The following is a 13,449-nucleotide window of genomic DNA, read 5'->3' as shown; positions in this document are numbered from 1 at the left end:
AATATTTTAGACATTTCCAAGATCCTGTTCCAAATATTCAAAATCCAGATCGACGTTTCGATAACAGGCTGGACGATCGGAGCTCGCCGCACTCGAGCCTGTTCGCGAAAGAATCTCTGCGACTGCTTTGGAAAAATTAAGTTTCGCAACGGCTTTTCAATATTTCTACCGCGTGAACATCAGCGTCGTCGCGTTTCGATGCCGCGACCGGGAAACTCGAAAGCCGTGTCGCGTCGCGTCACGTCGGCCGTCGAGACGGAAATCGCTTTGTCGTTCCGTGGCTCTTTCGGCTCTTTCTCCCTTTCGGTGGCTTTCGGTTTCTCTGTTTCTTTCTCCCCGCGAGAGAGAGAGAGAGAGAGAGAGAGAGAGAGAGAGAGAGAGAGGCTGATTCTCAGCCACACCCCCGTGCATCAGAAACGTTTTAAACGGGGAGCAGACACATTCTTGCCAGCTCGCGCGAGCGGCCGCGCACCTCGGTACTTTCGTTCGAGGCCTTTAATTTGGCACGTGTTCCACTCTTGGCTATTGTTGCCATGATTGTTGGGTGGATCGTTCCTCCTCGTCTCGTTCCATCCGTCCGTCCGGCCGGCTTTCTCGCTCTGTCCGCGGCTCCGGCCTCCTCTCATCCCCCGTTTCTGGCCTCCTCCGCCTCGCCTTGCCGCAGCGTACCGCTCGCTTTTTGCGGTAAACGCGGCGTATGGTGGTAATGCACGGCTCTGCTCTGTGTACCGTGGCCGGCACGTGTACCGTCTCTTCGTGGCCGTTTTTCGCGCCGGCGGCGGCGGCGGCTTTTCGTCGGGACGAAACCATCCCGGCGAGTTGAACGCGTTCCTCCGCAACATCCGTTGTGGATCCATCGGCGACCAGGATTCGCGGGCAAATGATTTCGCCGACTGCTGATCGATTTGTTTACACCAGGGCTTGAGAACTGTTATAATATAGATTTAACACGTTCCGTGGCGAGCTTTTTTTACTCGAATCTTCACACTTTGATATTTTACTAAAACTTGATGTATTACGTGCAATTATTAATTCTCGTACACATAACAACGTAACAAAAACTTATCAACGCCCATTCTTGCGGTGGAAATTGATTCTTCGGTTCTAAATTTCTTGTAAACAATTTGTTCAGTTCACTAAGTAAACATGCAAGCGTGTACCATCGATGGTACACGTGGCACGGAACGTGTTAAGTACAGCAGATCCTCGCTTATCTGCACCTTGTTATAAGAACGAATTAATGTTCAATCGGATATACGAACTCATAATTTGGAGCTTTATTATCTGAACTGCTGTCGAGCATATCATCAGTTATACTAACACGCGTGTTTCTCTACATAAGTGGATAACTCTAAACTGTGAAAGAGAATAATTAACAAAACAATTAATTCTTGGTAACACAAAAGAATAATTTTTCGGGACGACAGACGACATAATTTACTCTTAATAATGACATTGATAATTATGTAAATCGTTTTATATTTCGATGGATGCTGTTGGATTGCAGACGTTCAACGGGAAATGGTAACTGCATCTGTTTTCGTTGAATCAAAGTACTCGGACAAACTCTTAGGCGCGTTTAGATACTAATCGAAATCGCAAGCAGAGTTGGGCAGTAACCTATTATCTCGATTACGAAGAATAATCATGGTAATCATAATCATTCATCAATTAATCGTTACTATAATAAAATCAGTATTCATCACCACATTTGGTAACCTGTAATCGTTTTATCAGTAATCTCTAATCAGGGACGAATGATTAATTAATCTTTACTCATCGCTTGCTATTGGGTTCGGATAAGGGACTCAAACAGAAAAAGTCTTTCGTTGAGTCGTGAGAAATTCTTCAGTTAATCTTAATCAAAACAAGTAATCATTACATTGCTTATCACTTGCTATTGGGGCCCAAATAAAAAGTCTTTCGTAGAGTCGTGAGATACACGCAGATTTCCTAAAAACTTTTCAGAATTATTACCTGCCATATTACCAAATTCTTCAGTTAATCTTAATCAAAACAAGTACTCATTACATTGCTCGAGTTATCTATAGTTTAGATTATTTGATTACCTAATAATCGTAATCTTTAATCGTGAACCTGATTTCACGTCAGCCATAATCGTTAATCATTAACCAGATTACTTCTGGCCCAACTTTGATCCGAAGTGACCACCGAGTCGTCACCCAATGGTTCCTATCTTCGGCCAGGAAGATCTGGATCGAATGCTCGACTGTTATCTGTGAAACGCCGAAGCGTGTACAGGGTGGGAACCGCGAGAGGTCCGACAGAGGGGGGTCACCAACGCGGGGCCCGGCTGGCTGGAATAATGCGATACAAAGGAGAGAAGTCCCTCCTTGTGGACCCGCGACGCGGACGGGACGAGGAGAACGTACGAGGCCTGTCCGCCGCGAAGATAAAGAGTGGCGTGTATACAAAGAAACCTGCTGGCACGCAGCGCGTGAGGAAGAACGATGGCGAAATTCCCCGCGCGCAGTCCGTAAATTCCAGACTTTACTGCCTGTCGTCGGCGAAATCGAAGCATATTATTTCAACGGAGGCGCGCGGGATCATCCCCGCGGCCGAGCGGTAAGAGCGAGCGAGACGGAACGGCGGGGACCGAATGTTTTTCATTACCCAGCCGGGGAATGTCTCCGGACCGGGGCGAAACATTTCCCGAATAATTGAACAGGATCGTCGCATAGATAATGCCAACGGCGAGCGATATACTTTCCGCCTCGAAATACTCTCCCGCCGAGCCAGCTCGAAAAACCGTCTTAAAATCGTCGTGTCGTCGATCTTGATCGCGTCCGATCCACCTTGAAGCTACTTGTAATCGCTCGCAATTAATTAGCTCGAACAACGCAGCTCGAAGAAGTCTCCGGGATGATAATACGTTAATTGCTTGCTAAAGTCGCCGCCGGTTGTCTACAGAAGCTTTTTGCAGCTGGTCCTTAGCGAATATGTAAACGAGATCCGAGATGTTTTGTGCTTCGATGATACGGGACTGAAACTAGTTTCCGATGTTCTCCTGTAAATTATGACTCGCGTGACTAATCGACGAAGATAGAATCGATGAGTCGGCCGAAGAAGATGCAGGATATACGTAGCAGTAGACTGTGCGCGATGATATTTCGAAGCGACGCAAACCGCGCGACGCGTTCCGCGAGTCGCGCTCGATCGAAGATTGTTTGGCGCTCGCGCCGGATATTCGTTAGGCTCGTATTCCCCCCGAGTATTCCCCTGCATGAGGTAGTATGTGTTTAGTAGAACGGGGGTGGCGGGTCGTCCCTCTGGCGGAACGAGTTCCCGATTAATCTGGATACTGTGCTCGCTTGCAGGAGCTGAAGGAGAGTTTCAATTACGGGCTGTTCTGCCCGCCCGTGAATGGAAAGGCCGGAAAATTCTTGGACGAGGAACGCCGACTCGGCGATTATCCCTTCAATGGACCCGTCGGATACTTGGAGGTAAGAGACGCGTTGCTTTTCTTTAATGGCCGGACCCCCCGAAGGGTTGCTCGCGAGTCGCGAGCCACCGTGCGACCGGTCGTCGCAAATACACGACTTGTCGCACCGGTCCTGCCAGGCCTAATCAGACGGTGATAAAAAGGTCTGATCGCGTAAGAAGACAGGATGCGGTTTACGTGAAATTTCGGAAGGCAGAGAGTCGTCTCTTCGTTCTGTTTTGACTTTGATAAGCTTTCAGAATGGTACACCGATCGTTCTTTTGTTCTAATGTTCTTCTTGTTGGCCAACGCGAAGGGGCGACCGCAAGGTGTTTAGAAGAGGGAGGGTAGGTTTCAGGAAAGAGCGAGGGTGCGATGGATCTATGAAAGAGATGGAACTGGAGACTGTATAATTATTTAGAGAAGAGAAGAGTTCAGAATAAAGAATGAACTAGAGAAGAAGAATGTGAAGGAACTGGGAAGAAACTAGGGAAGATAAGAGGTCTCCCCCAGATGGATTACAAAATTCGTAGCATTTGAATCGTCGTGAAAAGATTTTTAACGCGAAGTTTAATGCGAACACGTTGCTCCATGAATTTCGACGTTATAAAAATCGCCGCTTGCTCAAATCTCGTCTGACAAAAATGGCTGCCGTAAACAAACTATTTGATTGATCTGACGTTGACAACGCAACTAGGTTATTTTAAGGTGTATCAACTGAAACTTTTTGAACGGAATAGTATTCTGCGAGAGATGTCAAACTTCTCCGAACAGTCGCCGATATAAAAATAGCAGGAACGCGGAGATAAAAATGAATAAGTCTGTCTCCGAGTTCGAACTGTCCCTCTCGCGACAATACGCGTTGGTATCCGCTCAACGTGAAATCCTCGGTGCAACAGATGTTCGAACAGAACCGTATCACGGCCGAACGCGATCACATAACAAGACCGGCACACGTTACGATTATCGTCGCAACACTGTCCGCGAAGAAAGTTGTACAACTCGTTGTACGATAAATTGCTGGGACCATTTTTCCCGGGTTCTTCGACACCGGTCGCCGGTGCCGAGCCAATGACCACGCGGGGAACGGTGGAAGCGGGAAACTGGATATGTGACTTCTGTAACGAGAAAGAAGATAAAACGAGAATGTAATTCCATTTGTACACAAATTGAGCGAAGAGGTCGCGCGTCCGGCCGATAAAGGGGCCGACTGTCGGCTTCGATAACATTTTGTTCAACCCTCGAACCAATAAGGTAAAAGCATTTATTATGGAACGCTTTTCAGCGGATGTAAGATTATCATCGATTTTATTGCAACTTAGACGTGCTACTATCGAATATTTGTACCACTCTGCGATAGATCGATGATTCTAGATAACGTAATGAACTTTCAAGTATTTATTTAATATGAATAAAATACTTATTATGGAATATGCCTCTGTATTTCATAAATCGGGACAATGCAAAAATTGGTGTGCAGAATATGGAACATTATGTTCTTGCTTAGAAACACCCGTTTTCAAATAATAGATTTTTTTTACAGCTAATTGTTACATAACAGTATTTGTGCGAGAGAATTTATTTCAGAATCTTTATCGTTGTTGTTTCGTTATTGTTACTCTCTATCGTTTATCGTTGTTATTTCGTTGTTGATTTTATTTCGTTCATAATCCATGGTTATTGTTTACAAATGTATATATTTATGTTATTTGTTATTTCCACGCGAAACTGAAGTGAACTATATTAAGAACTTTTACCTTATCAATGATATTATTAAAAGCAAAAACGAGAAACGCGTGGTACCTAGGAAGTCCGAAAATTTTCGTCGGAACAGAGGGCCGCGGGAGGATCGCTAATGGGTTTAATTTGGATTTGCATCCCTGACCTCGCGACGACCATTCTCGTCCGGAATAATTGCCGCGGGGAGGCTGAATGCGCCGGCGAAATGGGCTCGCTGCGGGGGAGGCCGAGAGGGTGCATTGACGCGGCCGGAAAAGGTTATTTCAGCGACAAGATTGCCCGGCCCCATTGACGTCCGTTCCCTATCAAAGAAAACAAGAGAGAAAGCATCGGCAGAGAAGTCCGCTCGGCCACCAAGTCCAAGAGACACTTGAATATCTGGGGTTCCTCTTCTCCCAGGTCAAGGAGCCACCCTGGATATTTTTTCCGACGTACTATTTAATTCTGCGCTTTTTTCGAAAACGCGAATGATCTGCCAAGAGAAATTCGCTGGGAACGGGACCATCCACTCACCATTTCAATCTCTTGCTGCAGTCCTGCACAAAATCGTAGTTCACTCAACGTTTTCTTTTATTTCTGAAAGCGTGTGCCAAATAATATTTCTGAAAACATCTGCTTCTTTTGTAAATTTACTCTGCCGTTCAAGCTTGAATATTCCATATACTTCGCAGAGTTCCAAATGCAATTCCATTTATTTATTCCTGCTTATTTAAAACTGATTTTATTAATTCCGAGCTTCCTTTTTTTGGATGATTAAAAATGTTACGACAATTTAAACAAGCGAGCCATTATTATTATTATATATCATTATATCTCCTATTGATATTATTATTATTAATGTTGCTCGTATCACTACTATATTTATTATCTAATTTTCATATTAATGCTGATTGTTTCATTCTATCTCTGTTTATTATTATCTTCTTATTCGTCGTTACAAAATTCTCTGCCATAAAGGATCCGCCCTGTTGACGTAATAAACATTAGTATTATAATAATAATTATTAATACAGATTTTGCGCAGCCTGTATATTGCACGGTTAATTATTACGTCGAATAAATAACTTATTAACCTTCTGGTAGAGTAATAGTGCAAAGGGTCAACAGTTCGTCCGGATGATCGATTAATCTGCTATTTGGTCTTTTTTTCTGGCGCATCAAAGGGCCGCCGTCAACAAATTGTTATGATTAAAAGCGTGGAGGACGCGCGGTGAATTGGTTCGGGGACAGTGCCTGTCGCTTTTTCGACGAACTAATTATCATAAACGATCGATCATCCCGCGGTGAAGCATCTCGACGCTCGCGTTCCTCCGGGCGGCTTTACAATTTCGACAAAGGATGTTGGCGAGGGTCGAGATGTCGCTGAAAAAGCGATCGATCTCAGCGGTGGGGCAAGGTCGATTCGGTTTTAAAAATGTACCAGACGAACAACGGGGAAGAAGAGAACGTGGCACGTACCGTGGTATTCAAACAGGATAACCAAATTAGTTGAACGCGACGTTCTGCTTTGGCGAGCGATCTAATGGGACGCCAGATTAAATCTAACGGGCGCAGCGTGGATTTAATATGTTTGCAGCATCGATGATCGCCCGAGTGTGGCCGAGCTTAATAAAGCTTTTCGGGGGTTTTATTTCGAATGAAATTGGATTAAAAAAAAAAAGTTATTTCATATTTTTCCATTTATCTCCAAAATCTCCAAAACTGACGGTCGTGGATTAACCGTTTACCAGGCAGATTAGTTTCGATTACTTTTCACACTCTCGCACTCTTCATTTCTGTTTTCGATCTGATTGTCCAACTGTCCACGTATTCGTTCATTTATTTATTTATTTTACCAAACATCGACATTCAATGAACAGACTGCGGATTTCCGTAGTAGACATTTTTCTTGAAAGTAACGCAACAGCGTTTTCGAATGCGTTACGTGTTTTCGCTGTTGTTTTGCGTTTGATCTGCTAATTTTTTCGATAAAGCGTAAGATCCACGGTTCGCCGATGAATACAACGTGTACACGAATTCAAGAAACGATACAGGAATCGGCCTAAATTACAATTTTCAGATCAGAACGGGAAAAACGAGCTACCGCCGATGGAAGATCCGTGAACCGATTGCAACAAAGCCGCGCGTATCCGACTCAGTGTTCTGAAATTAGAATTTTGCACGATTACAATTACAAGTTACAGGATCAGAGATATCATCGGGAAAGCTCGCGATCGTCGATCGAAAATCTGTTAACCGGTCGCGGCGACGCCACGTATCCGGAGACGTTAGACGACGGCTGTTGAAACGGCGATTCGCGAAAAACAAATAATCCCGGTGGTCGGATAACGAGATCTGGAACTTGCCCGCGGTTTTCTTGCGTAACCGGATCTAGTTCTCGTCCTGGTGCACGCGTTCACTTCACGCTCGTGTTCATCTTCGTCCCCGTCGCAGCGCTCGCGCGATCATCTCGAGATTTCACTTCCAGGGGATGCGGAGGGTCGATCGCCTCGCCACTGACACCTTCGACTGCCTCTTATCGTCGTCGAGTGTCGTGCAGGCTCCCCGTTCCCGGCTCGTTTCGATAATTTCCAACAAGAACAAACGCCGCGCGTATTTTCAGCGCTGCGAGAGAGCAGTCAAACGGACTCGATCCCATTTTACGAGTGCCGATTACCTCGAGACCGTTCTCCTTTTTCACGTTTAGCGTGCTCTATCCAGTCGATGTCTAATGGAGGACTTTGAATTGTCATCTTGTTTGATTTTGTTGTCCTGGAGAAATCCTGTTCCAGGTCATTTATTCCCGACGCGCGATTGAGACGTCTAAATAGCCGGAATTTTTATATCATTCGGCCGATCTTTGCTGGCTCATTGTGTCAGCTTAGCTGCGATAACCTGCTCCATACGTTCGTATAACGTAATGGTAATTTCCCCGACCACGGACAACCAACTCGTCAGTTTCTCCGTGGAAGACCAGATGCAGATGATCTGGAATGGAAACAATTAGCGCCGACACGCGTAAAAACCATGCGCGACTAATTTTTCGAAGGAAACAAAATAAATTACAATCTGCGATGGAGAGATCAAGTCATCTCATTCCGCATTAGAATAGGCCCGAGGGAAACACAGTCATTCCTGATGGATACAGTATCAATTTTCGCATGCAACATTATTTTGTCGCGCGCAAAACATAATGTGCTACGTGAAATATACAAAACAGGAAACATACTGGAAGATAATCTTGACAAGGATAAATTTATTAAAAATATCGAAATCCTGAAAGTGATACCGTAATGATGTGCGTTCACGTCGCCGATAACCATGCAGTTGATGCGACGTCAAAACTCTGCTTAAAAAGAAAAGGAAAAGATGTCAATTGTTTTTGTTAAGGGAAGAGGTACTGTTGCTCGTCACAATATACCGACACAAGATATCGTCACACACGTGAACAGTAAGTACAGTCGAATCTGAAGCAATGAATGTTCCAATAAAGAAGCTGGAGCGATAAGAATTCAACGCGTGCTTGTCAATATTCTGATTGGACCGGCGCAAATCGGTTCGTGAACGGTAGCCATCAGGCGAGGTTCTTTAAGAGAGGTTACAGGGTCTGGATGAAGCGGTTCGAGAATAAATTATCCTAAACGATGCAGGCGGCGCGCATTGACGGCCAGGGAGTGCAAATTAATAGTCGCGGCTAGATTTTTCGGGCAGTCACCGGCTGCTAGCTAGCAGGTAGTCGAGGAGGAAGAAGAAGAGGAGGAGGACTGCTTCGTGAGTCAGCTCTCGTCTCTGAAAGTGAATCTCGCGTGACGAGATCGACCGTGCTCGCCAGTCAGCGATCGATGAGCCGGCGATGGAGATAAAAAACCGTCGGAGGAAATAAAAAGCAGCATGTTGCGGATACCGACGGCACCGAATACCGGTGATCTATGGCACCTGTCTAACCCCGACTATTCATTTCTATCCGGCCGGTTCGGCCAGCATTATAGCTCGCAGCTTCGCCGATGAAAAAGTAAAACACGTCGTCCGGCATCCTTGGACGTTTGCACTTTATCTACATCCTTCTGACCGACGTTGAAATATCTCGCGAAACGGCCGCCCTGAAAATCCAGACTGACCAAGGTCATTGACCGGCCGATTCACCCGGTCACCGTGACCGGCCGAATCTCCTGTCGGCGATGCAAATATTCGAGCTGACGACCCTCGAAAACACCGTCCATTGCGAAGGTGTCGCTTCGGTATACTTTTAGGTGGTTCTCCAGCGATATTTCAACACACTTTTGGGGGTAGTTTGATTCTCAACATATTTTTTAAGCTGCCGATTCTCTAATTTAAGCGTTTACACTGCTGGTAATTATACCTTCTTCTAATAATTCTGTTAACTTGAAAATAGGGTAATAATGTCGTTGAATTCTTCTTGTGTCTTCACAATTTTATATTTGAACTACTCGTTTTCGTCATGAATGCACGAAATGCGGAATTGTATGCTAGTTTCGTTCGAATTGCTGGAAAGCAATCGTAGAAAATTTCTGCAAACTTTTCGCAAATTAAAGCTAATACGTCTTTGTGAAGTACCTTGAAAAATTAATGAAGAATCCCAAAGATTGTCAATTGTAAAATTGTGAAAATGGTTCGAGGATTAAATGGTAAATTAAATTGGAGTTTGAGATGACTCAGAAAGGTACAGCCACTGGCTTGACAAAATTGTTCGTCATTCTCCGACGATGAGTATCGTCACTAGTATTAATACATTACGGGCGGGAGAGGTATTAATACCTTTTTTGTTTAATTTTGTTACGAGAGAGATATTAATACTTCTTTGTCTAACTTTGTTATACATTTAAAATAATAATTGAAAGTACCTCGGTTTAAGAAATCCCAAAAATCGTCGTCGTATACTTGTTATCTAAATCTCATTGCTAGTTTCGAATATATCAAATGTTTCTTAAAAAGTGGATTCTTTCGAACTTCCCTGATTTCCCCCCGCTAGGCGCATGAGCAACGCTCGATCTGTTACCCGCAGAAGATCTGTAAATTACCGTAGATTAGAAACGGCTGGGCCGTCGGAACCGAAAATATCGGATCGTGTTTCGTAAGAAGGGGATGTCGCACGGCGGCGTTCCCCGCATCTCCGTATCTCTAATTTGCATTACAACTCGGCCTCCCTTGATAATCATAATTGCTGCTAACGGTAGTCATTAGCGGTGCTGTAGCCGCGATATTGCCTATCCGTCAGTAATCTAATGCTATGAGGCACGACGCCTCCGATAATTACAAAGAAGCTGTAACCACCAGGAAGCGGCAGGGTGAATCCCCATTAAGCGGAGATAATTTTATACTTTATACACGGCGTGCACGACGGGGTCTTGTTACATGGAAGGGCACCGTCGTGTATCGCCGCCTGGAGATCGACCAAAAAGCGACAACAGCGAAAACAAAGTAGAAATAGTTTTCGGTTCAGGCGCCAGCGGTAATTAACGCGGTGGCGATCCAGTCGGAGCAACTTCGAATCTCTTTGCCATTTGTTTGCCCTGCGAGCAAACTTCCCATGCCCTTTCGCCGAAGCAATTGCAGAACTAATTACGAAATTATTTGGCTTGAACATTTATCAAACAGCGGAACTTTCGAAGTAGACGGCGCATTCGTTCCGAATTTCATTTAATGTTAAACCGACCGTGCCAGTCAAACTGACCCTTCTCGAAGTACTTTCTTTGAAAATCGTTCTCGTTCTAAAGATACTTTCACAGCAAATAATTGCATAATATAATACTCCCACTCATTATGACAGAACTGGCGAACAGTTTCTACGTCAGTTATCTTCCAGTGTGTTTCCTATTTTGTTTATTTCATCCATATTTCCATAGCGTTACTTTACAACCTATTCAGGCCAGTTGTGGAATAATGTAATTGATCTTACACACCATGTAATTGCGGTATTATTCATGACACAACCAGCCCGGCAAGATCGCTAAGGGTTGCAAAATAATTTGAACCTTGTCATTAGAGTTCTAAGAAGCCATTGATCCTCTATCTGGCTTTTCTGAGCGCCTCGAGCAACGCGCGACTTGGTTGCTCTCGAGTTTCTCAACATTACACGTGCTTTCCTCAACTTTGCAGCTCAAGTACAAGCGACGGGTCTACAAGATGCTGCATCTGGATGAGAAACAGCTGAAGGCGATGCACACCAGAACGAACTTGAGAAGGTTACTGGAGTACGTGGCCAACAGCCAGGTCGAGAAAATCGCGAAGATGTGCAGCAAGGGCCTGGATCCTAACTTCCACTGTCAGGAAACCGGAGGTAAAATCTTTGGATTGCTATAGTCAGCGGTCGTCGATCGAATTTCTCAGAAACTAGGATTCGCAGGGAAATCTACAAAAAATTCAACCGCGAATCTGCACGTGAAATAAAGACACTCTGCATGAATTACGAGAAATTACAGTCTAGCGGAAATAACTTCAAAATAATGTATCGATAACCTTGTATTATTTTAACGTTTTTTTTTTTCAATGAATAAGTTCTGTCACGAAACGACCGCTGCTTTTGCAGAGACTCCGTTGACGTTGGCGACGACCCTGAAGAAGCCGTCGAAAGTGATCATAGCGTTGGTGAACGGCGGCGCGTTGCTGGATTATCGAACGAAAGACGGACTGACGGCGATGCATCGAGCAGTGGAGAGGAACAGTTTGGATGCAGTGAAGACGCTTTTGGAGCTCGGGGCCAGTCCGAATTACAAGGACACCAAGGGCCTAACACCTCTCTACTACAGCGTGATCTACAAGACCGATCCGATGCTCTGCGAGACGCTGCTCCACGACCATGCAACGATCGGCGCGCAGGACTTGCAAGGCTGGCAGGAAGTGCATCAGGTTTCAGAGCAGTTTTCCTCATCCTTAAGAATCGATCTTCGTCCTCTTTGGCGGCCGTTATGTATCGCGTATCGGTCAATTAAACAGCCTCCCTGGTTTGACGCTCCAATTACAGTTCAATCTTCAGGAATTTTTCATTGGAAATCTACCGAGCAATTTAATTTCAACCTATTCGTATTCATGACAAATGACTTTCGAGGAATCTAATCGAGTTTTCTTAACATATTATCTGCGGAAGAGGTGTTAATATCTTTTTAACAATTTTATTTCTTTTCGATTTTGTTGTATATTTGAAAGAATCGCAATCCTAAAAATCTTCGTCGTATGCTTGTTAACAAAATCTTATCGTCGGTCTTGAAAATATTAACTGTTTTTTTTTTAAAGTTGTTTCTCCATCGTTGGAATCATTTTCTCCAGAATTACAGCTGTAATTACAATATTTTGGAAAGAGAAGTCGATTGCTAGTGACTACTTGAGAATTTTTTGAAAGAAATTATATCAACATTTTAATTCTTACATCGATGCACTTCCTAAGAGAATATTTTCAAACCGCAATGACCATTTTCTTCAGAGTTTGAGAAACTAAAGCCGATTATCGTCGACCAGGCTTTTAGTCTTCCAATAAACGTAGAAAGTTCTTCCGCGTTCTACTTTCCACCATTACCAAACTTCCGTACTTGTTGTCATAATCCCGGGATATCTTCCGAAGAAGCGATTTTGAAAACCCGTCAAACTAGGGGGAGCCCTTAATTACAAATGGAAGAAGAGCGCCTGTGGATCGATGCCGGTTGAGAAATAGCCGATTCGAATGTCCGGCGATGGCCGTCGAGGTCTTGTCTCGGATCTCGAATCGTCGGCTGAGAGGCCGAGATACCCGCGGAACCAGTTAACTGTGTTATTACAGCCGCCGAGATCAATTAATTCGCGCGCAGACGTATAGATAATATGTATGTTAACGTTTCGCCGAGCAACCGAGTTACGCCAGACCGGACGCTGGATACCGTGTAACGCGGTTGCCCGCCGATTTTTGCACATTGTTGCGATAAGGGTCCGCACTTAGGGAGCTTAGGGATAGCAGCGTTCCACGAGCGAAGGCCGTTCATTGGGAAATTTCCCCTCGATGTAATCTTTCCCTGCACCTGTGTGCAACCGTGATAAGACGCGATGGTTCAACCGGAATCGGTGCCCGCGATTCATGCGTTATTCGAACGATGAATTGAATCGCGACTTCAATAAAACTGTCCCGCGGAAGAAAATTGATTCTTGGAAATTCTTGAAATCCTGCTGAAACTGACAGGCCAATCGGGAAAGCCGAGTCGGTCGCTGCCAGAGGGAGCTTCGCAATAATTAATCCCGCGCTCGTCTCTCGCCGTTGGCGATATTGGCTTTCAAATTAATGAACCAGCCTCTGGACTCGAACA

The 13,449-nt window shown here is 44.7% G+C and overlaps 1 protein-coding gene across 7 annotated transcripts in view; it reads left to right on the top strand.

Moving 5' to 3' along the window:
* Positions 1-13,449, top strand: part of Prosap (SH3 and multiple ankyrin repeat domains prosap) — a 310,745-nt gene that overhangs the window by 275,317 nt on the left and 21,979 nt on the right. For 6 of the 7 annotated variants that reach the window (XM_076520102.1, XM_076520098.1, XM_076520101.1 and 3 more), the window contains 3 exons: positions 3,339-3,464; positions 11,279-11,459; positions 11,709-12,028. In XM_076520102.1, the coding sequence (XP_076376217.1) occupies positions 3,339-3,464; positions 11,279-11,459; positions 11,709-12,028 (627 nt within the window). Of the gene's footprint in view, positions 1-2,958; positions 3,250-3,338; positions 3,465-11,278; positions 11,460-11,708; positions 12,029-13,449 lie in introns of those variants that run through there. The other variant, XM_076520100.1, reaches the window with a different exon arrangement.

Source organism: Megalopta genalis, chromosome 3 (assembly GCF_051020955.1).
Source record: "Megalopta genalis isolate 19385.01 chromosome 3, iyMegGena1_principal, whole genome shotgun sequence".
Classification (NCBI taxonomy): Eukaryota; Metazoa; Arthropoda; class Insecta; order Hymenoptera; family Halictidae; genus Megalopta; species Megalopta genalis.
This window is presented reverse-complemented; position numbering and strand designations above follow the sequence as displayed.